Source organism: Asterias rubens, unplaced genomic scaffold (genome assembly GCF_902459465.1).
Source record: "Asterias rubens unplaced genomic scaffold, eAstRub1.3, whole genome shotgun sequence".
In the NCBI taxonomy this organism is placed as follows: Eukaryota; Metazoa; Echinodermata; class Asteroidea; order Forcipulatida; family Asteriidae; genus Asterias; species Asterias rubens.
In genome coordinates, this window is record NW_022985700.1 from 340,414 (window position 1) to 367,540 (window position 27,127).

At 39.3% G+C, this 27,127-nt stretch overlaps 1 protein-coding gene across 1 annotated transcript in view; it reads left to right on the forward strand.

Moving 5' to 3' along the window:
- LOC117305789 (SCO-spondin-like) overlaps nucleotides 1–27,127 on the forward strand; it is a gene marked incomplete at its 3' end in the record, with an annotated part of 73,017 nt that overhangs the window by 36,748 nt on the left and 9,142 nt on the right. Inside the window, 23 exon segments of the mRNA XM_033790664.1 lie at nucleotides 165–269; nucleotides 1,981–2,041; nucleotides 3,183–3,227; nucleotides 5,690–5,728; nucleotides 6,991–7,142; nucleotides 8,017–8,169; nucleotides 8,809–8,944; nucleotides 10,835–10,885; nucleotides 12,115–12,171; nucleotides 13,055–13,233; nucleotides 14,391–14,481; nucleotides 15,634–15,800; nucleotides 16,460–16,555; nucleotides 17,803–17,863; nucleotides 18,586–18,627; nucleotides 19,744–19,770; nucleotides 20,726–20,790; nucleotides 21,033–21,137; nucleotides 21,517–21,613; nucleotides 22,736–22,929; nucleotides 24,555–24,702; nucleotides 25,574–25,617; nucleotides 26,200–26,310. Of these exon segments, the coding sequence (XP_033646555.1) occupies nucleotides 165–269; nucleotides 1,981–2,041; nucleotides 3,183–3,227; nucleotides 5,690–5,728; nucleotides 6,991–7,142; nucleotides 8,017–8,169; nucleotides 8,809–8,944; nucleotides 10,835–10,885; nucleotides 12,115–12,171; nucleotides 13,055–13,233; nucleotides 14,391–14,481; nucleotides 15,634–15,800; nucleotides 16,460–16,555; nucleotides 17,803–17,863; nucleotides 18,586–18,627; nucleotides 19,744–19,770; nucleotides 20,726–20,790; nucleotides 21,033–21,137; nucleotides 21,517–21,613; nucleotides 22,736–22,929; nucleotides 24,555–24,702; nucleotides 25,574–25,617; nucleotides 26,200–26,310 (2,226 nt within the window).

The window sequence follows — 27,127 nt, forward strand, 5'->3', positions numbered from 1 at the left end:
TAAGTTTAGTGTCAATCTGTGGACATTGTGTTTTTTTGTCCTACAAAAAGTACATACACTCTTTAACTGACATTCCTTGCATTGAAAGATTTGATTTGGTGGAGCTTGTCGAAGAGGAAAAGAGAAAAGTTGTTTTACCAAAATAAATTTCTTCTCGCTTTTAGGTGGATCAAGAATTTCCTGGTGACTCTCCGTGCGAGACATGTAAGTGCGAACTTGGTTCAACGACCCCAACGTGTGAGAAGATATGCAGCCTGACATGTGCTCCAGTAAGTATACTTTATATCCATTTTACAATACAATCTCTGCTGATGACTAGAGGGTCACGGCCGAGTGGTTAAGAGCATCGAATTCAAGGTCTGATGCCAAGTCACCGGAGTGTGGGTTCGAATCCCGGCCGTGACACTTGTGTCCTTGAGCAAGATACTTTACTATAATTGCTTCTCTTCATCCAGGGGTATAAATGGGTACCTGCGAGGGTAGAGGTTGATAATGTGAATGAAAAAGCCCTCGGAGCACCACGTCAGCTCGGGGCTGTATACTCCCTATTGGGAGCTGAGAAAGATTAAAGGGATGTTATTATTATTATTATTATTATTATTATTATTTTATTCGCCATAACAGTACAAAACAAAATACATTGAATGTTTATTGGCCCAGTGACATGGGAACTAATGTAAAGTGCATTGATACCAAAGAGTTATATATAAGAACTAGAGGGCGCACTGGCCTATATACGCGCCCCGGCATGCGCGCAGGCGGCCACTTTCTAAGTTGAACAAACTGGCATTGCTAAGCGTGTGTTTGTGCGGCCATTTTGTAAGTTGACAAAACAGCATCGCGTCAGCGTTCAATAAACACAATTTCCATCGTGTACTTCGTATTCAACGTGCGTACAGAATGGCGTGCGTGTCTCATTGGGGTCCCGTGGCGTTTGTGCAAGAAGCATCATCAGTGCACCCTCTAGTTCTTATATATAACTCTATGATACGTTGTATTGGGAAATGTGCTATATAAGAATTTGTTATTATTATTATTATTATTATTATTATTATTAGAGCAAGCTTGTGTATCATTATATTTCATTGATTAATTTCACAGGTAAAAATGCAACGTACAGAAAATAAGAACGATAAAGATCACATGTACAAACAAACAGGAGAGTCAACCCCATACAAAAGTAGCACCCCTGATGGATTTTAAAAAAGGACACTAAATTACTATCGAGTTGATCTCCTGATGCAACATTTTAAGTAACAGACAATATAAAAGGACATTATTATGTTTATCAATAGATGGACAGAAGTTGTGTGCTTTCAAGTGCTTGATTTTGAGACCTTACGCATGAGGTCTCAAAATCAGTTCAAATATTTTATTGAGAAACTACTTCTTTTAAAAAAACTACTTTACTTCAGAGGGAGCCGTTTCTCACAATTTTTTATACTATCAACAGCTCTTCGCTGCTTGTTACCAAGTAAGGTTTTGTACTAATAATTATTTTGAGTAATTACTAATAGTGTCCAGTGCATTTCAAATCACTGGACACTATTGGTAGTTGTCAAAGACCAGTCTTCTCACTTGGTGTATCACAACATATGCCTAAAATAACAATTTAACAAACTTGTGAACATTTGAGCTCAATTGGTCATCAAAGTTGCGAGATAATAATGCAATAAAAAACACCCTTGTCACACGAAGTTGTGTGCTTCTAGATGCTTGATTTCGAGACCTCAAATTCTAAATCTGAGGTCTCGAAATCAAATTTGTGGAAAATTGCTTCTTTCTTGAAAACAACGTTACTTCAGAGGGAGTCGTTTCTCACAATATTTTATACTCCTAAACAGCTCCTAATTACTCGTTACCAAGTAAGTTTTTATGCTAATAATTATTTTGAGTAATTACCGATAGTGTCCACTGCCTTTAAGTAGCAGTAATAAGCAAGATAGAGCAGTAAAGCATTGTTGTTTTTGTTTTATTCAGGGGGAAGTATTACACCTGAATGAAAACGACAGAACAAAATGCTGCGAGTGCAAGGGGCAAGGTGAGGAGCAGAAATTCTGCCATTTTGAAAAATAATAAGATTAAGTTCTTGGTATACAATGGTTGCATTCGATTAGCTTCTCTGGGTCGACCCCGGTCTGCCCCCGGTACGTTTGAATAGCTTTGTCATCATTCCAGGAGGTCACCCGGGTTAGCCCACAGTGCTCTGCTTGTGGAGTGGGTCACTTGGGGGTGACCCGAGGTGCATGACGTCACCACGAGAGAGTGAGTGGTCGTTCGATTAGCTCTTGTCAGGGGCTGACCCGAATGAGCACCGCGGGGTCGACCCAGAGAAGCTAATCGAACGCACCCAAAGACTCAACTTTTCTTATGGTAATTGCTTTCTAGTGCTGCATTTAGGACTCTTCTGCTTCATTTTCAAAGTTTTGCCGTCTCCTTTTTTTCCCCATAGCCTTTTAGCCTGAGCCTCATTCACTAATATAAATTACTTTTTACCCAACCTCACCACCCTTGATGTTGTCCTTTGTGTTTCCATATTCTTGCTTGTGGTCAAGCCAGTCCCTTCCCTTCACCCCCCCCCTTTTTTTGTCCCCCTATTCATTGTTTACCCCCTGCTTTTTTATGTACATGTATGCTTTCTAACCCCATTCATGTATTTCCACTTCACTGCTTATGTTTCACTTAGTTACCTGTTCATGTTTGTTGTGTTGTCATTTAGCCTTCGAGAAAGACTCTGCTAGGGTCGAAACGTCAGGCCATTAACTATTTTTTGTCATTTTCATCTTATGGAGCGTAATTATCAAGCCTGCCTACCTTCAAGCCCCACCCCCCCCTTCACGGAGGGGTGGATGTTTTTTTAACTGTTGGATGGGTATTAGGAGACATTATTTGAGGCAGAAGGTGCTGGGGGCGATTTCACAAAGATTAGCACTAGTCCTAACTTAGGACTTGTCCTATATGAGATATCAAAAACTTAAGGCTAGCTGTAGGTTAGGAAGAGTAACTCGTCGCAACTCGAGATAAGGCTAGCCATGGTCACCTTTTTATGCCAGTGTAAAGTCTAATAAAACTAAATTAAACCTATGACCTTGATGGGATAGTACTGCCTTATATTACATGTACATTTTAATTGTTATGTGATGTAATGTAAACTTTTTCATTCATTTTTGTTTATGCCACAGCAACAACTTTACCAACAACGACCATTGTAACAACAACAGAAATAGGTGAGGAATTCTGTAATTTGTTAAATTGATTAATTCCATTCAATATTATACAAATATTGACTGCTTCGAGTGCTATGGTTAAAACTATGACTCCCTCGGTGATCCCCCGGAGCGTTCTATTTTCCCAAGGCTGGTTAAAACTATGACTCCCTCGGTGATCCCCCGGAGCGTTCTATTTTCCCAAGGCTGGTTAAAACTATGACTCCCGAGGTGATCCCCGGAGCGTTCTATTTTCCCAAGGCTGGTTAAAACTATGACTCCCTCGGTGATCCCCGGAGCGTTCTATTTTCCCTCGGCTTCGCCTCGGGAACAAATAGAACGCTCCGGGGATCACCGAGGGAGTCATGTTTTAATCATTGCACGATTAAAAGCAGTCAATAACATTCCTTAAATCTTTCTCAGCTCACTGGGAGTATAAAGCCCGGGCTGCCGTGTGGTCAGAAGGCTTTTTCATACGCAATATCAACCTCTACCCTCACAGGTACCCATTTTTTACACATGTGTGAAAAGAAGCAACTGATGTATCTTTCTCGGAGACACAAGTACCACGACCGAAATTCAAACCCACACTTTGATGTCTTAACCACCAGAACTTGAAGTCGACGCTCTTGCTGTGGTTTCACCCCACTTTTCCATATCTGCTCATTTTCTTTTTGTCAAGTAATCTTTACATTTTTAAATAATTGTATATTGTCTATTTCTAGCCATGGATCTGGCCAGCTGATGTAATTGCCTATTGAGGAAAGTTTTTTTTTAAATTGAATTGAATAATCGTTCAGCATCAACACACTATAGGAAGCCACTATTGTTATATAGATAGTCCTAAGTTAGGACGAGTAACTGGTCCTCACTGGAGATAGGACTAGTCTTAACTCAGCATCTGAGCATGAAGTGATACCGCAGTATGGTGTATACAATGAGCCACCTGATCCAGGCACGCACACTCTTTGACAGGTTTCCCACAACGCGCAAATCATAGCTATCAGCGCATAATCTGAGGGCGCGCACGTACACACAACCCATGCGCCTCGAAAAAAAATATTTCAAACCTCGAATTTTAATATTTCAAATCTTGAATTTTCAATTGTTAAAGTATCTATACTGTATTTGTTTACGTTTTTTAACAAAAGGGCATTTATGACTGGGAAAAAAAGAGTAGTGACTCGTTCTTCAAGGCCGTTTAAAACCTTGCAGGCTCGTTGCCGTGCGATTAAGGCCCGAGCCGCACACGGCCGCCGACCCTGCCGGCTTTAAAAGTACCTGGAATAACTCGTCGCTACCCTTTTATTTCCTTATTATCTTACATCTGAGCATGAAGAGCCTATCACATCAGAAGGTCCTACCCCAACAGGTATAATAAAGATGTGATGCAAAGAGAACGCATTCTATTGGTTACATTTATTAGCGTGTGCGTATTCTACATGGAGCAATTCAACCAATAAAATCCGTTTTCTTTCTTTGCGCCGTGATCGTTAGCGTTTTCGTTATCGGTGCAGTGTGACTTGGCTGAATGGTTTACAAGTTGCTGTTGCGCAGTGTACATTGTATGCTGCCAATCAGACTAGGAACACCGGGGCGAGCCTCTTCTCTTTGCGAAAGGTGCACTGGGTTCTTTTACGTCCGTTACACACCATAGGACCAATGGCTTTACGTCCCATCCGAAGGATGAAGCAATAATGGTTAAAGGAACACGTTGCCTTGGATCGATCGCGTTGGTCTTTGAAAAGCGTTTGTAACCATTTGTTATAAAATGTATATGATTAGAAAGATATTGTCAAGGTAGAATATAATGATGCACACTCAAAATTGCACGGTTTTCCTTTAACCCCGTGGACTAACACGGTCGGCTCCCATAAATGGCCGACCGTGTTACATGTAGTTCGCAAAGTAAAACGAAAACCATGCAATTTGTGTGGATCATTGTATTCTACTTTTAAAACATCTTTCTAACCATATGCATCTTGTAACAAACGGTTATAAACGCTTTTCAAAAGACCAACTCGGCCGATCCAAGTGTCCATAAAAAAACTTGCTTGGTAGGAAGCACTGCAGCTGTTGATAATGTATCAAGTTTGGGAAAAATGATTCCCTTCTATTTGAATGTGGTTTCCAAGAAAATTTTAGTCTGAGAAATATTTCATACATGAAACCTATGTCAATTATTATTCAGAGCACGCACCCAAAGCAACAGTCAAGAAGTTAACATTGCAATGACATTCGAACAGGACGCTGACATACATGTATATAATAGATGTTAAATTTCAACAGGGATAAAGAATATTAATTTTGGTTTTTACCCATACACTGATGTGTGTATACTCAGTACTTTTCTGAGTCCTGTGAACAAATATCACAGGCATATTACTTGGGTTGGATTCGCTGCAATTCTCTGCATACATAGATTTTGAATTTGTAAAAAAAAAATTAAAAATCTAATTTATTTTTTACATTTTCCATTTCAGGTCCAGGAACTTCAACTGGTCCTGGAACAACAGAGCCAGGTTTGTACCATATTGAGGGCTTGAACCGGTTAACCTAATGTATGATAACATTCGGGTGGCACGGTTGGCTTGTGCGTCAAGCGCTCGCCTCTCGCCAAGGTGACCCCGGTTCGATTCCCGGTCGGGGCCATATGTGAGTTGAGTTGTGCGTTGGTTCTCTGCTGTGCCACGAGGGTTTTCCAGACTATCCGGTATTCCTCCCTCAGGAAAAAATCAAACACTTTCGATCTTGGCTGTATGTGCTCCGTGGTCATAATGGGTTGATGTGGCTGGCAGCTGAATGCGCTCTTGCATGCCTGTTTTTCGAACACGTCCTTCGCAATTCAGCTCTTAGCTGCGAGTAAGGACGATTAGCCCCCCCCCCCCAAATTATTATTATTATAACATTGAAGGGTTTCACTGTGGGACAGTTAAAGCCATTATACACTTTCGGTAAACAGTATTGTCCAAGTCCCTCACTTCGTGTATCATGACTTAGGCACAATCGGTCATCGGTGTCGGGAGAAAATAACGGGAAAACCCACTCTTGTTTCCGCATGTTTCGCCGTGTCATGACATAAGTTTACTATAAATCCGTAATTCTCGTTGTTGAGAATTGATAATTGTTTTAATCTTTTCTCAAAAAGTAAAGCATTTCATGGAGTAATATTTCAAGAGAAGTCTTTCACCATTACCTTCTGTAAACCCTGTAAATTATTTGTAAATCTGTGAACTTTTTTGTTTTTGTCTGTACCGAAAGTGTATAATGGCTTTAAGAGCCTCATGAATTCAAGGTCTGGTGGTTAAGACACCGGAGTGCGGGTTCGAAACTTGGCCGTGGCACTTGTGTCCTTGAGCAATATACTTTACTGTAACTGTCTCTCTTACCTTGGTGTGTAAATGGGTACCTGCGAGGGTAGAGGTTGATATTGTGTTTAAAGGAAAAGTCTTAATTGTGCAAAAAACAATAGTTTTGAATACCCTTATCCAGTGTTCTTTACCCATTGCGTCTCTTTTGCCACTAGATCATTTTCTATATACGAACCCAAATCTGGAACAAACTTCCACTAAACATCAGAGATACCACCTCACTGCATACATCTAAGACACTCTTGAAAGCTCACCTGTTTTAGGAGGTGTATCATCAATAACGTTCCTCCTGCTTGTGTCCATACATCAGCGCCTTAAAGCAAACTTTTGATTTTGGTACTTCATAAATTTCTTTTGATTGATTGATTGATTGATGGAATTGTTGTCTGAACATCTTCTCCTGTTTCTTCCAGTGTGTCAGTACCCATTGTTAACGGACGAACAAACGCAGCATAGCATCACATTCTCTGATGTGGATTCGTCGATTATTGATCGAAGCAATCACGGGTTGCTAGATGGAACGCCATGGGCTCCTGAAAGTGCAACGGGAGACATGTACATGGAGGTAACAAACATGTTCGGTTGATCCCTACAATCCCGGCCAACATGCTTGGGCCACCCATTCCTAACGTGTATATAAAACCATTTCCAGTCCACTTCCCATTGACGATAAACATTTCATTGTCTCCCATGCCCCCCCGTCGCCCCGCTCAATGCAGAAGAAGACCGGCAATTGGAACCAACATTGAAAGGGGGCAGGGGGGCAGGGGGTCTCAACGAAATATGGCCGTGATTGTTGCCTTGTCCAAAGGCTATTTTATTTTAGGCAAACACCCTGTTTTGAACTGTCCTGGTAGCATGAATAAAAATACTGGCACTTCCAAAAGAAGGTGTCTAAGCGCTCAGAGAAATAAAAGAAGAAATTACGCCATGATTATCCTTAAAGACACTGGACACTATTGGTAATTGTCAAAGACCAATCCTATCACTTGGTGTATCTCAACATATACACAAAATAGCAAACCTGTGGAAATTTGAACTCAATTAGACGTCAAAGTTGCAAGAGATTAATGAAAGAAAAAACACCCTTGTCGCAAGTGCGTGCTTTCAGATGCCTGAATTTGAGATCTCAGCTGAGGTCTCAAATGCAATTCAAATATATTTAGTGAAAAATTACTTCTTTCTCAAAAACTACGTTACTTCAGAGGGAGCCGGTTCTCACAATGTTTTATACTATCAACAGCTCTCCATTGCTCGTTACCAAGTAAGTTTTGATGCTAACAAGTATTTTGAGTAATTACAAATAGTGTCCACTGCCTTTAAACTGTGTAAAGTTAAATGTAAATCGATGGACGTTTGTTTTGTATTGCACTTAAACTACCCCAACTCTTTGAAATTTGAAGTAAAGGTGACAAAGTATTAATTTCTTTCTGTCTTAGGTGCATTTCATAGAGACAAGACAAGTTACGGCCATCACCGTGATTGGTGCTGAAAACCACGCCGATGGATTTGTGTCTGAGTTCACCGTCGAATATAAAAACACGCAAGGAGATGATATAAGACATATTGTAGAGACATCAGATGGGTTTGAGGTATGAACATATTCTGTCGAAAACAAATATCTTTTACGTATACACGCATTTTAAAAAAAGTCAAAACTTGATTTAAAAGACTGAATGACACACAAAACAAGTTCATTCTCAGATGTATCTTTTTTGCACTTAGCTTCAGTGTGCGATTTACAATGTTTTTATAAATTCGATCAATATTATAGCATACAGACACAACAATATTTGGTCACTATTTTGGCGCAATAAGCCGTTATTTCCGTATGGACTGTAAAGAGGGTTACTCTGTGTCAGCCCCAGGAGTAGGTGGCAATGGAAGCCTGTACTAATAGTTGATTTACTTTAGCCGACAACTTGAAGTGACCTTGAAGTGTGTCTGGCGACAAGCATTACAAAAATAAATAAAATAAAATAAATTATGTTACATGCTGCATAACATTCTCATTAAGAGTAAGACCGATCAGATTTGCACACACCCTTTTTTTGTGGATAAATGCGCTGGGTTCTTTTACCTATTGACAACGTGCTCCTGTTATACCTGTTCCTATCCATAAGATAAGATAAGATAAGAACTCATGTGTGTTGTGTTGTCATTAATTAACCTTCGAGAAGGGCTAAGGAGTGTCAAGCCATTAACAATTTTTTTAAACATATATCTTGCAGACTTTCACATCGGATGGTATAACGCCAGTGATTCAGAAGTTTAAACTAAGTATTGTTGCAGATTATGTTTATATCGATGTCCAGAGATTTACTACGAAGCCATACATGCGTGTGGAGCTCTACGGCTGTCCTCTCAGTAAGCCCACTAAATTTATTACTTTGAATTTTTTTAATTTCCCCAAGATAAGGATGTTTGGGTTGGCGTAGTAGTTTGTTTCTTTCCTTAACCTTCTACCTCTTGGAACCCTGTTGAGTCCCACCGGGGGCACTACTTTGAACCCGGTTTGAATCCTTTTGGGTGGCATGTTTGGATTGTGCTTAAAGGAACACGTTGCCTTGGATCGGACGAGTTGGTCTTTGAAAGGCGTTTTCAACCGTTTGTTATAAAATGCATATGATCGGTCGAGTTAGTCTTTGAAAAGCATTTGTAACCGTTTGTTATAAAATGCATATGGGTAGAGAGATGTTGTAAAAGTAGAATATAATTATCCACACAAGTAGCACTCGAAATTGCGTGGTTTTCCTTTGACCTCGTCGACAAACACGGTCGGCCATTTATGTATGGGTGTCAAATTTTTGACTCCCATAAATGGCCGACCGTGTTAGTTCGCAAAGTAAAAGAAAACCACGCAATTTCGAGGCGTATTTGTGTGGATCATTGTATTCTACTTTTAAAACATCTTTCTAACCATATGCATTTTATAACAAACGGTTAGAAACGCTTTTGAAAGACCAACTGACCGATCCAAGGCAACGTGTTCCTTTAAAGCGCTCGCCTCTCACCAAGGTGTTCCCGGTTCGATACCTGGCCAGGGCCATATGTGAGTTGAGTTGTGCGTTGGTTCTCTGCTGTGCCCTGAGGGTTTTTCAGACTATCCGGTTTTCCTCCCTCGGGGAAAAATCAAACACTTTTGATCTTGGCTGTGCTCCGTGGTCATAATGGGTTGATTCGGCTGGCAGCCAAAGGTGCCCTCGCATGCCTGCTTCTCAAACACGTTGTAGCCGTGTCCTTCGCAACTCAGCTCTTAGCTGCGAGTAAGGACGATTAGCCCCCAATTTTCTTTTTTTTTCACTTGAATTGGGTTTTCAGTCCCTCCATGAATGCAAGGATTTTCTTGGGAATAATTTTTTGGGGGTTTTCCCGCCCACATCTAAAACTTAAGCAACCTTCCTGCGGAAGTCTTCTCCTATGGGGTTCTTGGCTAGTACAGTGATTATAAGTTCACTTTTCCGAGAGTCCATGACTTCACAACCAGATTTTAAGGGTCTGTTTTTTTTTGTAGGACACAAAACACAATGTCCACAGATTTACATAAAACTTACACAGTTGGAAGATAATGATGATAGAAAACTTCTCTTAAAATGTTATTTACTGAGGTGCTGCAGTTTTTGAGAAGTTAGTAAAACAAGTCACATAAATAATAATTTGCTCAGTGAGAAGAGAGTTACATTGTATTTTAGCATTCAAACTGTATTTTTGTGACATTGTTTTACTCATTTCTCAAAAACAACTCCACCTCAGTAAGTAATATTTTAAGGGAAGCCTTCTACTATCATTATCTTCAAACTGTGTAAGTTTATTGTTATTCTGTGGACATTGTGTTTTGTGTAACAAAAAGTACCGCAATCCTATAATGAAGTTAAATGGATTTATATTTATAGAAAGGTTTGCGGTAACACCATGTACATGTAGGAGTTTGGGTGGTTCTGAAAAGTACCGTTGGTTTCAACTCTAGAGTTGAGAGTTGAGAGTTGAAACCAATGTTTCTTTTCAGAACCACCCCAACTCATAGATAGTCAGTACATGGTGTTACCGCAAACCTTTCTATATTGTATTTCCACCATGCAAAGTTTCAAATCCTACGGATTTAAATTTAAATTTGAGAATCGGTACAACTATAGGGACACTGCCAACAGAGCTATACCACTTGTTACTGATCAAAAAATGTCAGAGCTTGAGACGATGCTCTTGATCGCTCAGCCACAACATGCCATAAAAAAGTTGTTTATTTATTTTGATTTCCAGTTATTCCATCCACATCTGAGAAACCTACTCTGTCGACGACAGTTACAACAGGTAAGATTCTAAACAATTAAACTAGATTCTATTAAGTCCTTATCAATTAAAAGGCACTCGACACTGTTGGTAATGACTAAAAATAATCAAATCTTACTTGTAGCGAGCAATGGAGAGCTGTTGATAGTATAAACACATTGTGAGGAATGGCTCCCTCTGAAGAAATAAAGTTTTTGGGAAAGATGTTTGTTTCTCACTTAAATAATAAAAGACTTTAGCTGAAGCCCTTTACTATGAATCTACATGTAGAAGCACACAAAGTAACACGACAAGGGTGTTTTTCTTTCTTTCTTTTTTATTCTCTTGCAAATTCGATGACCAAATGAGCCCAAATTTCCACAGGTTTGTTATTTTATGCATATGTTAGGATACACCAAGTGAGAAGACTGGTCTTTGACAATAGACCCTTCCCATGAAATAATGTAAATTGCACATAGCGCTTGGGCAGTAACGTTTTGGTTGGCAAAATGAGGAAAACATCGCGCTGTTTTGTACACGGCTAATGGGTGCGTGACGCAGACGCGATTGCGCGTCTGCTTAGTGCACAACTCTAGGGTGTTTGCCAACCAATAGGGTCTGTACGCATGCGTGAATGTAATTAGCATATTTCTCGGGAAGGGTCCATTACCAAACTTGTTGATGAGTGCCTATAAAATATGTACAATTTACCTTTGATTTACGTACCCATTTTATTGTAAAATCCTCTATAAATGTAGATGTACATGTACACTGTACATGTACATGTATACAATCAAGCTGCATGTGTGTAACATGCGAAAAATTCATTTCTTTTTTGAGATACATGTTTCCCCAGCCGTGACACTTTGTCCTTTGGATGGTTCATAAAGCCGTTGGTCACATGTGTTGTGTAATGCATGTAAAAGAACCCAGTGCACTTTTGAAAAGAGAAGGGGGTTCGCCCCGGTGTTCCTGGCTGTGGCTGCTGTATGCGGCGTAATACCTTGTAAACCCTTATAAGTGCTACATAATTGGGTCTAAGAATTCATCACTTCAATAACCCATCTTTCTGAAAGTTTGTACATACTCAGCGCCTTGAGTACCTTCTTTGGTACATATGTGCGCTATACACGTATAAGACTTCGATATTATTATTATTATTATTATTTGTGTTTGAATTACGCTACAACCTATGTATAATGCATCTTTTTCTTCAGATTCTATATAGTTTTATTCCATCATTTGAGTTTTTCTTTCTTTCATAATTTCAGAAGCAGTAACAACGATTAAGGAGCAAACCTTCCCGCCAACAACGCCCCCAATATTTTGTAAGTCTGGATCAATGCGCTGTATTTGTTCATCGTGTGAGGGCGCTCTCAAACATATTTGTATCAGTTCCAGGTTTATTCATTCATACCCAAAACAGGTATTACAGACTCGAACACATTACCACCACTGACATCATATTCATAAGGAACAATAAGACCGTGCAGGCAAATCGCGTATACCCACCAGAAGTGATAAAAAACTATTGAGAGCGCTCTCACGCAGTAAAAAATATGGCGCATTCGGGCAACTCAAAATTAAACAGTGCCCCCAATTCAGTTAACCCGGGAGAGGCCTTTCTGCTCCCAAAACAGTCAGCTACAGACATTGCCTCTGTTGCCCTAGTCTTGGCCGGGTGCCCAATCAAATGTATCCCATAGAATTGGAATGAACTTTGCAAAGTGAAAATTGCCTTGCCCTCTCAGAGACAATATTTTCAGGACTGTCGCATTGGTGTCATTTGCCTCAAATGTACTTTGCTTAAAGGAACATGTTGCCTTGGATTGGACGAGTTGGTCTATAAAAAGCGTTAACTGTTTGTTATAAAATGCATATGGTTGGAAAGATGTTTTAAAAGTAGAATACAATGATCCACACAAATTTGCCTTGAAATTGCGTGGTTTTCCTTTTACTTTGCGAACTAACACGGTCGGCCATTTATGGGAGTCAAAAATTTGACTCCCATAAATGGCCGACCGTGTTAGTCGACGAGGTAAAAAGAAAACCGTGTAATTTCGAGGCATGTTTGTGTGGATCATTGTATTCTACTTTTACAACATCTCTCTACCCATATGCATTTTATAACAAACGGTTACAAATATTTTTCAAAGACTAACTCGGCCGATCCAAGGCAACATGTTCCTTTAAAAACATTTTTTTTCCCAGATTGTGACCCACATTGTCACTGCATTGAGAAGTGCGACCATGATTTGGTGTGTCCACCGAACTGGACACCCTGTACTTACTGTCTATGTGACTCCACTGGAACGCTACCTGATGCCAATGGTCACTGCTTCACCAAGGCATCTGACTGTGCCTGTATTTTCCTTGATCAACAATATCAGGTGAATATTAATAATAATTATTTATAACAATAATAATAATAAGGGGGGGCATGGTTGGCGTGTGCGGTAAGTGCTTGCCTCTCACAAAGGTGACCCCGGTTCGATTCCCGGCCGGGGCTATTATGTGAGTTGAGTTGTGCGTTGGTTCTCTGCTGTGCCACGAGGGTTTTTCAGACCGTCCGGTTTTCCTCCCTTGGGGAAAAACTCGAACCCTTTTGATCTCTGGCTATGCTTTGTGGTCATAATGGGTTGATGTGGCTGGCTGCCAAAGGGGCCCTTGCATGCCTGCTTCTCGAACACGTTGTAGCCATGTCCTTCGCAATTCAGCTCTAGCTGCAAGTAAGGATGATTAGCCTCCCAAAATTTAAGCTCAATCGGTCATCGGAGTCGGGAGAAAAAAACGGGAAAACACACCCTTGTATCCGCGCGTTTCACCGTGTCATGACATGTGTTTAAAATGAATCCTTTATTTTAAAAATCGAGAATTGATAATTGTTTTAATGTTTTCTCAAAAAGTAAAGCATTTCATGGAATAATAATTCAAGGGAAGTCTTTCATCTTTACCTTCTGTAAACCTTGTAAGTTATTTGTAAATCTGTGAACTTTTAATTTTCGTTCTGTTCAGAAAGTGTATAATGGCTTTAAAGACACAAGTGTCATGACTGGGAATCGAACCCACACTCCGCTGATCATAAACACCATGTACATGTAGCTTGAAGTTGGTGCTCTTAAAGCCATTGGACACTTTCAGAACAAAAAAAACCAAAAAAAGTTCACAGATTTACATATAACTTTCAGGGTTTACAGAAGGTAATGGTTAAAGACTTCCCTTGAAATATTATTCCATGAAATGCTTTACTTTTTGAGAAAACATTAAAACAGTATCAATTCTCGCTATCAAGAATTACGGATTTATTTTAAACACATGTCATGACACGGAGAAACGTGCGGAAACAAGGGTGGGTTTTCCCGCCGACTCCGATGACCGATTGAGCCTAAATTTTCATAGGTTTGTTATTTTATATATAAGTTGTGATACACGAAGTGTGGGCCTTGGATAATACTGTTTACCGAAAGTGTCCAATGGCTTTAACCACTCAGCCACGACACTTCCATTATTATTATTATCTTTATTTATTGTTTTGTTGTGACTTAAGATTGGTGATATGTGGCATCAAGGTCCATGTGAGGTTTGTACCTGTATGTATAACTACACCAAAGAGTGTTCCTACACACCCGGATGTCAAAGTAAGTCCAGATAAAAAAGTGTTTCTAATAAGCCATTCGCATGTTAGATTTGAATAATGTCTGGTACGTGACTTGCGTGATCAGCACTTAAGTTTTAATTCCTCAGACTATAGAGGGTGCGTTCGTTTAGCTTCCCTGGGTTTACCCCGCGGTGCTCAGTGGGGTGAGCCCCTGACAAAGGCTAAACGAACGATCACACTCGCCCTCTCGAGGTGACGGCATGCACCTCAGGTCACCCGGGTGAGCCCCCAGTGAGCCCCGTCAAAGCTATTCGAACGTACCGGGGCAGACCGGGGTGACCCAGGGAAGCTAAACGAACGCACCCAGAGACAGTGGTTAGGTCATATGATTCGGGGCAAGCTTTTGCGTAGTAACATAAGAGCGTGTCACGGCCGAGCGGTTAAGAGCACCGGATTCAAGCTCTGGTGTTTGATCAGCAGAGTGTGGGTTTGAATCCCGGTCGTGGCACTTGCTACATATAAAATTGGGGAGGTAGTGCTGCTCTGCTCTACCGGCCAGGCTTTGGACTGATGATACCCAAGCCTAATTGAACGCACACTAGCTAGAAGCCACTATTATTATTAGTAAAAGTGTCATGGCCGAGCGGTTTAGAGCACCGGATTCAAGCACTGGTGTTTGATCAGCAGAGTGTGGGTTTGAATCCCGGTCGTGACACTTGCTACATATCAAATTGGGGAGGTAGTGCTTTCTGCTCTACCGGCCAGGCTTCGCACTGATATTACCCAAGCCTACATGTACATCCGTATGGACTGTGAAAGGGGGTAACCCTGTTTCAGCCCTAGGAGTAGGTGGCAATGGCCTCTGGACAAAAGTAATTGTAGCCCACACCTTGAAGTGTGTCTGGCGACTTGCATAAAAGATTTTAAAAAAGAGACGGTGAACACCCATACACAATTCTGAATGGATTTGTATGGCACACAATGGTGCCACGATTATCACATGCTTTTTCTTTGACATTGTTCAAAAATTCTCTCAAAACTCATTTGTATCAGATGTAATTTGTTGTATTTATCGTTCCATTGGTCTTGCTCTTTTCAGCGCATTGATCTTGATGTAAAGGCGCTTAGCAAATAGTTAGTTGTATGTATGTATTCTCATTTTTTAACGTGGTTTTCGTCTAACTTCATTTAGCGACCACACCCAGTGTAACAAAAACAACACCTATCCCAGAACCAACTACAACGGTAGTTGTGACAACGACTGAGATTATTACCACGACAACCACTACAACATCGGGACAGACGACCATCGAGACAACAACAGTGCCCTATACTACGACAATGAAGCAAGTTTGTGAGGTAGGTAAACTGAGAAGTTCATTTAGCACATCACATCGAAAGGAAAGTGGGATCACTAAAAGACTAACTAATTACATTAAAAAAAACTGCATGAGCTTTTGTAGCGACAACTACAGATGCATCGATAGTTTAACGCCACTGGACACTAGAGATGTTAAATTTGCATCGGGGATAAAGAATATTATTTTGGGGTTTCTGTTTCCTAATTTTTCTGCTTACTCTCAGTAGTTCAATGTATCTGTTTTAAAGGATTTGGGTACTTTTTCAAAATGTCCATAGATTTACATTAAACTTACAGGGTTTGAAGATGATGATAGTGGAAAGCTTCCCTTCAAATCTGTAGTTTTTGAGAAATTAGTAAAACAATGTCATGAGACGAAAATTATTTTCATGATGTTGTTTTACTCATTTTCCCCAAACTACAGCACCTCAGCACATAGTATTTTCAGGGAAGCTTTTTTACTAACATTATCTTCAAACTGTGTAAGTTTAGTGTAAATCTGTGGACATTGTGTTTTTTGTCCTACAAAAGTTACATAGACCCTTTAAACCACTAAGCATTCTTGCGTAGCAGCCATCCAGTCTTCTTTAGACATCTGGTAAGCAGTTTAAAATGGCTAATTCTTTTTGTTTTGTTTTTGTTTACAAATTTCTTACAGACTGGTTCTTCTATGATACCAGATGATTGCCACGAGTGTATTTGTGTAACCAATGAATACTTTTGCAACCCAGCGTGCCACAAGACATGTGAACCTGTAAGTCTGTCATCCATTAAGGCATGAGATATTTCCTTCTGTGGTAAAACAATGCCCCCCCCCCACCCAAAAAAGCCCACCTGGTACTCACTGCCCGCGTTTATATCCATTCCACCTGGGCCCAATTTCATAGAGTCGCTTAGCACAAAAATTTGCTAAGCATGAAATTTCTTCCTTGATAAAAACAGGATTACCAACAACAATTTCATTTGTTGCATTTTTCTTGTTACTTGTATTCAGCTGTTGTTTGCTTATCCTGAATATCACGTGGAAATTTGGTTGGTAATCCTGTTTATATCAAGGAAGACATTTCATGCTAAGCAAATTTTTGTGCTTAGCAGCTCTATGAAATTGGGCCCATGTATGTTCTTCCATACCTGTTTCCTGTTAGAGTTTACTTGTTTGTAATGATTTAATAGGATCCGCCCTTGCTCTTAAAACACACAAAGAAAAACAAAACATGGTAATTTCTGAGAAAGCTCCACCTCATTACAAAAAAAGAGGCTAGAATGAAATCATTTTCACTTGACAACTCACACCTGTTATAATAATAACCGTATTTATAACGCGCCTTTTGCCAAAGGATACAAAGTGCCAGGTATTATTACTGCAAGGAGTGGGGCGAATTTTGAGATATAAGACCTAATCCTTAAGCACCATGTAATGGTTTACAAGGTGCTGTGGCGCAATATGCTGCCAATCCAGCCAGGAACACCAGGGCGAACCCCTTCTCTTTTCGATAAGTGCACTGGGTTATTTTACATGCGTTTACACAACACATGGGACCAACGGCTTTACGTCCCATCCGAAGGACGAAGCAATAGTTAAGTGTCTTGCTTAAGGACACAAGTGTCACGGGATGACGGCTGTTATCTCCATGTAACTCCTTTTCCAAACAGTGAACTTAAATCAATCATTCACAACCCCAAGCAGATTAACTACTCATCTATTAGTTTAATGACCCATGTAATTCAATGTTAACAAACTCATTGGTAGAAGGGATGTATCGTTTTGAAAGGTAGTTAACTATAAATGCTTCTCTTCGCCCGGGAGTGTTAGCGGGTACTTTGGAGGGTAACGATTGTAAAACCTGTGGGCCCGTTTGGATGCCGGCGCTGCATGCTCATAAGGAGTCATAACGGATTTGGGATTATTTAGGGCCCAGATTAACAGGGGCAATGATAGGTAGGGCGACTTGTAAAAAAGATAAATATAATATTTGTTTACTTTGTTTGTTTTTCTTGCAGGGTGAGCAGTTAGTCACATACGATGATCCACAAAAATGCTGCGAATGTGTGTCAGCTTCAAGTAAGTTTTCTTTACTTTATCTGTGATTTAAAGGCACCGGCCACTAAAATAATTATCAAAATAATTATCAGCATAAAACCTTACTTGGTAGCGAATAATGGGGAGAGGTTGATAGTACAAAACATTGTGAGAAACTGAAGTAACACAGTTTTTGAGAAAGAAGAAATTTTCCACAAGTTTTGATTTTGAGAACTCGGAATTAGATTTTGAGGTATCGAAATCAAGCATGTGAAAGCACACAACTTCGTGTGACAAGGGTGTTTTTTCTTTCATTGTTGTTTCGAAAATTCGAAGACCAATTGGGCTCAAATTTTTTTAGGGTTGTTATTTTTTGCATATGTTGAGATACACCAAGTGACAAGACTGGTCTTTGACAATTACCAATCGTATCCAGTGTCTTTAAAGGAATAAAATTACATTACAAAACAGTTGCTGGCACTGTTAAGCCTTTTATGTGATCCACCATTGTATTTAAACTGACAAAGAAGTTTGAGATGTTTCTCATCAAATGATATTTCAGACAGAAACATTTCAAGGGATGTTTTCTACTATCATCATCTTTAGACCGTGTAAGTTTTGTGTAAATCTGTGATCTACATGTGAGACAAGATTTTTTTTTGCCAATTCCTTAGAGAAAACGAAAACAGTTTAAAATTTTATTTTATTTTATTAAATCAAACCAAAAATGAAATATGTTATTTTTGTGTATGTTTCCTTTGTAGCAACTGTGCACACAACGGTTACTTTACAGACTACTACAGAAGGTAATATAATAACAATAATATTAATAACTTGGGGGGCTAATCGTCCTTACTCGCAGCTAGAGCTGAATTGCGAAGGACGCGGCTACAACGTGTTCAAGAAGCAGGCATGCAAGGGCGCATTCAGCTGCCAGCCACATCAACCCATTATGACCACGGAGCACAGCTAAGATCGAAAGTGTTTGATTTTTTCCTGAGGGAGGATTAGTCTGTAAAACCCTCGTGGCACAGCAGAGAACCAACGCACAACTCAACTCACATATGGCCCCGACCGAGAATCGAACCGGGGTCACCTTGGTGAGAGGCGAGCGCTTTACGCACAAGCCAACCGTGCCATCCTAATATATGGGATATTAGAGTATAACTGTGTAGTGTTTGGCATGGTTTGCTGTGTTGGTGTGGCAGCCGGGTCAGGGGAACGGAGGATTTTGCTTACATGAGGGACGGGGCAAATTAACCAGACAGAAGTGGGTCGGTTAAACTACCCATCCGGGTCGTGTAAGATACCTGGGAGGGAAACTTCCTGGGCTTTTCGCACTGGACTTAAAGTCAGTGGACACTATTGGTACATAATAACTCAAAGTTAGCATTTTTGACAGGTTTGTTATTTTATGCATATGTTGACATACACCTATTTTGAAGACTGGTCTTTGACAACTACCAAAGGTGTCCAGTGTCTTTAAGATGGGGAGGTTACTCATGTGCTCAGTTAGTTTACCCAAAATAACATTAAAACAATATCAATTCTCGATAGCGAGAATTACGAATTTATTTTGGACACATGTCATGACACGAGGAAACGTGCGGAAGCAAGGGTGCGTTTTCCCATTATTTTCTCCCGACTCCGATGACCGATTGAGCCTAAATTTTCACAGGTTTGTTATTTTGTATAGAAGTGTGGGCCTTGGACAATACTGTTTACCAAAAGTGTCCAATGGCTTTAACACCCATCTGTCAAGCACTGCCGAGTCATGTGAATCAAAACCAACAGGCAAATCACTTGAGTGGGAGTCCAACCCACGACCTTACATGTACCTTAAATATGTTCTTTATGATTATGTTTGACTCTATTCACAATTAAAAAAATCTGAAAAAAACAACTATTTTTTGTTATTACAGAATCAACAACATCTGTTCCAACAACAAGTAAGTACAAATGTTACATTTGTGATTGTTCAAGTTCGTCTATGAATTCATGGCTTAAATTGTACTTTTTGAAGCACAATACACAAAGTCCACAGATTGACATTAAACTTACACGGTTCGAAGATAATGATGGTAGAAAGATCTTGCTGAGGTGCTGTAGTTTTTGAGAAATGAGTTAAAAAATGTCCCGAAAATATATTTGGTTTGCAGTAACACCATGTGTGTATCTACTTGCCAGGTAGAGTTTGTTCTTTAGAGAACTGTCTTGCTATATATTCTACTTCCGCGGAGTAGATTTATCGCATTGTTCGGGAGACTTCTCAGGTTTTAAAAAAAACTGTCTTACTTTTAACTACTACATGTATGTGTAATGTACCTGGGCAGAAGATATAGAAAATTTGCTGGAACTACTATTTACAATGTAAGCTTACGGGATCGTGATTAACTGCGCTACGCCAGAGTGAGTTCTTAAATTGGTCTCAACATTTCGACTAGCTTGCTCTAGTCATTGTATCACAAAATTAAAATCTCCTCTTAAAACTTATCCCATTCCACAGGACTAATGTTGTTTTTTTCTTTTACTTTGGTTTTACTGCGTCTCGACCAACCAGGGCCCAATTTCATAGAGCTGCTAAGCACTAAAATTTGCTTAGCATGAAATTTCTTCCTTGATAAAAACAGGATTACCAACACAATTTCCATTTGATGGATATTGCCTGTTACTGGTATTCAGCTGTTGTTGGCTTATCCTGAAAACCACATGGACATTTGGTTGACAAACCTGTTTTTATGAAGGCAAAAATTTCATGCTTGGCAAATTTTTGTGCTTAGTAGCTCTATAAAAATGGGCCCAGCAGGGTGGATATGTGCCCATTACAAGTTTTTATTATTATTATTATTATTATTATTATTATTATTATTATTATAACTCAATGATTTTGTTTTATTATGGTAGCTGCAGCTCCTTCAACTACACCAGGCCAGGGCTGTTTCGTAGCAGAAGAAAACAGATACGTTGAGGTACATGTAGTTATCTTTGCATTATGTACATGTTAAAAAAAAAAAATTCCCCAAATATTAGCTGCAGTGGCATTTCATACCATTTTAGTGTGAGTTAAGAGATTTGTATTTTGTTCCCGTTTTCATTATGACTTGAATCTTTTTGAAAATGAGCGGATAACACAACTGGCAAATAACCTCGGAGTCCCTCTGTATATATTAATTGTAAATAACTGATTTTACTCTCCTCCTTGTTTTTGTAGTATTATTATGAGTTCAACAGGGGAAACTGTCAGGTCTGTACTTGTCTACCGTCTGGTCTCAAGTGCATGGAGGGTCACTGTAACCTAGTAGACTGTCCCAATCCGGTGAGTAAAAATCTCTGAACTGCTATGTTACAAAAGCAATGCGCTGTGTTTTTGAGTGTAAATGGTCATACCTTTAGTTAACCATGGTGCACACTCGAACTTGCTCCTCATGCTGCCAACTCTGCAATAGAGATTGTGTTTATCAGGAACTATTAACCTGGGGTGCGTTTTGGCGACCCCAACCAAAGCCCCACCAACTCAACAAGTCGGTTACCGGTTGGTCTGAACAGCATCGTCACTGCGCTCAACCAAACACGCGAAAACGCTCAACAGATAACCAATGTTTCTGGTTGGAGTCGCCAAAACGCACTCCTATGCTTTGTGTCATTGATGTTGGGTGTTCCCTGACAACATTTTTATTGTGTTTTTTTTTATCTAGAATGAGATTGTTTACTATACGGCTAGCTGTTGTGAATGCAGACCAATGACGACAGTTAGACCAACTACAACAGTCAGACCAACTACAACCTCTCCTGGTAAGACTTCTAGTCAAAATCATTTGTATTTTCATTTTTTTTTTTTTTTTTACAAAAAAGTATCTCTTACCAGCGCATTTTCTGCCATAATTAATGGTCTTCATTATGCGTTGGAACTTTGCATAAGTGAATAAAAGTGTCACTGAGCGATGGATTTGATTCTATTATTATTATTATTGTTATTATTATTATTATTATTATTATTATTATTATTATTATTATTATTATTATTATTATTATTATTATTATTATTATTATTATTATTATTATTATTATTATTATTATGAATTTTTATTTATTTATTTATTTAATAAATTAATTAATTTTTACATTTTAATGTTTTATATGTTGTCGAATAAACTTGACGAATAAATCATTCAATTCAATTAAATTTCAGAGTTTTACCAATATACACCGATGTTATAATAATTGAAAAACTCAGTACTTTCCCGAGCTCTGTGAAAAAAAAAAATCACAGGCATATTACTCGGGTGGGATTTGAACCCATGATTGCATTTATAGAGCAGTGTCTTACCACTGAGACCACTGAGATTGCCCGGTAGCTAAAGGTCAGCCTCGCTACCATGGGCGGCGCGCCGTATCGATACCTCTCGACACTAACCCCTGGTAGTGATGTACTAGGAAACAACGCTGGTTGGCTCAGGAAATTGGCTATACATGTACATTAGATGTCAAGTGTGTGAGCATAGTTTTAAGTTTGCAAGCACGCCTGCGTTTTTTATGACACGGACACGTTTTTTAAAAACAAAAACATTCTTTTAAGACGAAAGACATCCGTGGGCGCATAGAAAATATTGAACAATGAATATGTACGCTCATTAATGGCTCATTTAAATGTGCTAGCATATAGCACATTTAAATTGGCCAATTCCAGGGGTTATGATGGAGCAAGGCATGCTGGGAAATAAATGGCGTGGTGAGATCGATCACCCCTGGGAACGAGGTTGGCTAGAGGTAACATCATCATCATTCGGCATAGACTTGCGTTCGTGGCCGCCTCGTCCTCAGATTGTAATGGGGGCGCACTCCAGGAGGTAGTATGAATCGAATATTTTAAAATTATTATTATTAATTACTTTGTTTGTTACTTTCTCTGATCAGTTTGCTTTCCACCGTTGGTGTATCGTGAAATCTGTAGCTGTCAGAGGACTTGCGCTGATCTAGGTAGAGAATGTGGAAACCAGAGCTGCAGTATTGCATGCGTCTGTCCACCAGGGTCTTTTAAGACTTCAAAAGGTGAATGTGTGTCTAAACCAGACTGCCCCTGTGTGGACATCGACGGACAGAAGTACCAGGTAAAGTAGCTAGCAAGAATGAGTACTAAAGGTTACTTGAGTGTCATGGCCGAGTCGTTAAGAGCCGGGGCCAATTTCATAGAGCTGCTTAAGCAATATTTTTGCTTAAGCACGAAAGTAGCACGCTAATTTTACACATGTTACTGGCCAAAATGTCATGCCATATACATGTACATTGCTTGTGACTGGTATTTAGCTGTTGTTTACTCAGCATAACAATTGAGTGAGTCTTGGCCAGTAATCTGATTTTACTAAGCAAGGATTTTTTCGCTTAAGCAAGATTTTGTGCTGAAGCAGCTCTATGAAATTGGGCCCAGGTTATTTCTGTTGTTGCCAAGGGATGAGAGCATCAAACTCGAGCTCTGGTGTTTCTGTTGAGCAGAGTGTGGGTTCGAATCCTGGTCGTGACACTTGTGTTCATGAGCAAGACATCTGCATGTATATATTTATGTTTGAACCCTCCACCTTGGGGTAACTGGGTACCCGTTAGTGCAGAGATGGTTCTTGTGATTGATTTAGCCGAATACCGCGTAATTAATGTTGCACAGGCTGTATACTCCCAAGGGAACTGAGTTGGTTTAAGGAATAATAATAATAATAATAATAATAATAATAATACAAAGCATCTCTACGGTGCTATACAAAGAACAGAGCGCCTTACATTAACAAAGGGAGGGCAACATAAGAACAAAAACAAAACCAGACCAACGACAGGCAAATAGAGAAACAAAAAGATGAGCAAATTAGGATGGTTCTGGAAATAAAAATGTCTTGAGGAGGCGTTTAAACACAGCCAACGACGCAGCCCCTCTCAGATTCACTGGCAGCGCATTCCACAAGTGCGGTGCAGCAACCACGAAGGCTATGTCCCCGGCTTTCCTTTTGGATCTAGGAATGGAGAGCCGGGTCAAGTCTGATGAGGAATGGAGTCGATGGCTGTGTGCATCAGAAATACCAGATTGTAAGTGAATCAAATTAACAAGGTATGAGGGAGCTTGAGCATGGAGAATTTTTTAAATCAGTGAGAACATTTTGAAACAGATTCTTTCCTTAACAGGTAGCCAATGTAGATCAGTCAGCAGGCTACCAGAAGGCTGGTCAGGTTCACATCCAAAGACTAGCCGAGCAGCTTTATTTTGCAAGCGTTGTAGGCGTTTTAGATCAACTACATGCGCTCCATACAACATAGAAATGGCATAGTCAAGGCGGGAAAGGACCAGACTTCTGACAGCATGAGGACAGGCATCCTGTGTGATGGATCGACGGAATGAATTAAGGCCCATCACAGTGAACAGGGGTAATAATGTTGGAAGTGCCTTGAGACGCCCTTCGGTTGTAAAAAGCGCCATATATAAATCAACTAATATTATTATTATTATTATTATTGTTCATTTGGTTGAATACTGATCACCTTAACATGCCTGATACTACCTGGGGGCAATGGAGGCAATTGTTCATTGCCTTGGTGCTCCAGCCCCTGGTCACTAGGCCTTTTCATTCCTGAAACCATCTCAACTCCCTGGGAGTAAACAGCCTGTACTGCCAAATAGGTAAAGCTCCATATAAAAACTGGTTATTATATTATTGTTGTAATTATAAACTAAAATATCTTTTTTATTCAACAGAACGGAGAGTCTTGGAAAAGGAGTCACTGTAAAACATGTAGTTGTAAAAACCGTAAAATCAGTTGCACTAAACAGTGTTCACTGACGTGTCAGCCAGATGAAAATCTTATCCAACCACCGGGAGATGAATGCTGCTATTGTCAGCCAAGTAAGTAATCTGAATACTAATAAGAATAAGCAGTATGAATCAAAGATTCCTCAATGCGGCTTTCAATAAAACTATAATGGCAACAAAAAACTAGACCAATTCTAATAATATAGTCTAAATACTATCAAACCGAAAAATAACCGACACAAAAAAGATACAACAATGCACACAAAAGGAGATACAAATTTAAAACATTAGAAACAACTATAAAACGCACAAATATAAAACGCATTGAGATGTTATGCGCTATAATGTTTCATTCAATTTTTTTTGTATTGTTTTGACTTCCTGAGCACCTTTGTAAAAAACGGGTTTTAATTAAATATTTCCCAGGAAAAAAAATAAATACATGTACATGTAGATACATAAATAAATAAATAAACAAATAATTGATGACTAAATAAATGGAGAGCTCAACTAATCTATTCTTTATTAAATATGAAATTATTTTGAATCATTAAATGTTTTAAAGCCATTGGACACTTTCGGCACAGAAAAAAAAAATGTCACAGATTTACAAATAACTGACAGGGTTTACAGAAGTTAATGGTGAATGGCTTCTCTTGAAAGATTATTCCATGAACAGCTTTACTTTCTGAGAAAACATTAAAACAATATAAATTGTCGATATCGGATTTATTTTAAACACATATCATTACACGGCGAAACGTGCCGAAACAAGGGTGGGTTTTCCTGTTATTTTCTCCCGACTCCGATTACTGATTGAGCCTAAATTTTCACAGGTGCGTTATTTTATATCGAAGTTATGATACACGAAGTTTGGGCCTTGGACAATACTGTTTACCGAAAGTGTCCAATGGCTTTAAACTTGAGTGAACAACATTTCCTTTTCTATCCTTTTTATAACCAGAATGCACTGGGTGCTATTATGAAGTTGATCAGACGTGCCACGAGGTAAAGTATTTTAGCTGTGCGTTTTTTGTTTATTTATAATTGAGTTATAATCAACAAGAGAAATTGACTGAGTGAACTTTTAAAAAGATTTTGGCTTGAGCAAAGAAAAAACGTCTAGAGTAGGATATGAACCGGAAACTTCCGGATTGACTTGTCGTCGCTCTGCCAACTGAACTACATGTATCTAGCCCTACCTTGGCAGTCTCAATATTTTGTCAAATGTTCGGGGGTGCTAGTTGACAACTGTTAACTGCTGTGTGGCCAGGGATTACACCCAAGTTTTCGATACAATCTGGGAAGTGGCAGCAGAGGTAATACCTTAAGGGGGCAAGCCTTTTTTTTTGTTCGACCCAAGTCTTCCGAAGATGAACAGAGTATACTGTACGGAAAAAACATTGAGACTACACCGGCTCTTTTCAGAGCCAACACTACCACAAAGTAGATTTACACATTATACTCGCAAGTTTACTATTAACTTATAGTTTCTTCCTATTTCTCCACACCATGCAAAGCTTCAAACAGTATACTAATCCCAAATCAATTTTTATAATTGTTGACAAAAATTGTGGTACTTTGAAACAGGTTAATGCAACATGGCGGGATGTGTGCTCGCATTGTTCCTGCAAACATCATGGTAACGAGTTCTTGCTACAGTGTACTGACATGAGCTGTCCGTCCCTCGAGTGTCCAACGGTTCGTAAAAAAAAAAATTCACATTAATTTCCGTACCAATTAAAAAAGAATTAACAGACCAAGAAATAAACAATTGCAAGCTCTGGAAAACTTTCCTGTGCAATGGTTGATTGGAACATTACAGAATTGGTTTTGCTAGCAAAAAAAGCTACTGGCAGTGTAAGCACTTTATGTAAACCACCATACACATAAACTGACAAACATGTAGAAGTTTGAGATCGATCGGCCATCTGGGTCACGTGAGAATAGTGAAACAACGATTACAAATTTTGCATCGCATCGATGTCAAAACAAAAAATTAATTAAAAGCTCACTGAGCAATACACTCCTAACGCGAAATTAGATTGTTTATTTCTCATCAAATATGAAATTTCAGACAAAAATATTTTTAGGGATGTTTTCTACTATCATTGTGAGTAGACCGTGTAAGTTTTATGTAAGTCTGTGATCTTCACGATTTTTGTTTCTTACCAATTTTGTAATGTTCCTTTCAAGAAAAACTGTTTTCCCGTATTAGTGCCATTATTTTATTGTGTAGTGTCATGTATCTGTTGTCCATGTACCCTTTGTAAGAGGACTCTCTAAATGCCTGTTATTATTATTATTATTATTAGTGATATTATTTCAACGTATCACAGCATGCAAAAGAAAAGATCATATTTTCCTTTTTGCCGATAACCACCCGAGTCAGGCTACATGTACGTCCCGTAGCCTTAAAGGCAGTGGACACTATTGGTAATTACTCAAAACAATTATTAGCATAAAACCTTTCTTGGTAAAGAGTAATGGGGAGAGGTTGATAGTATAAAACATTGTG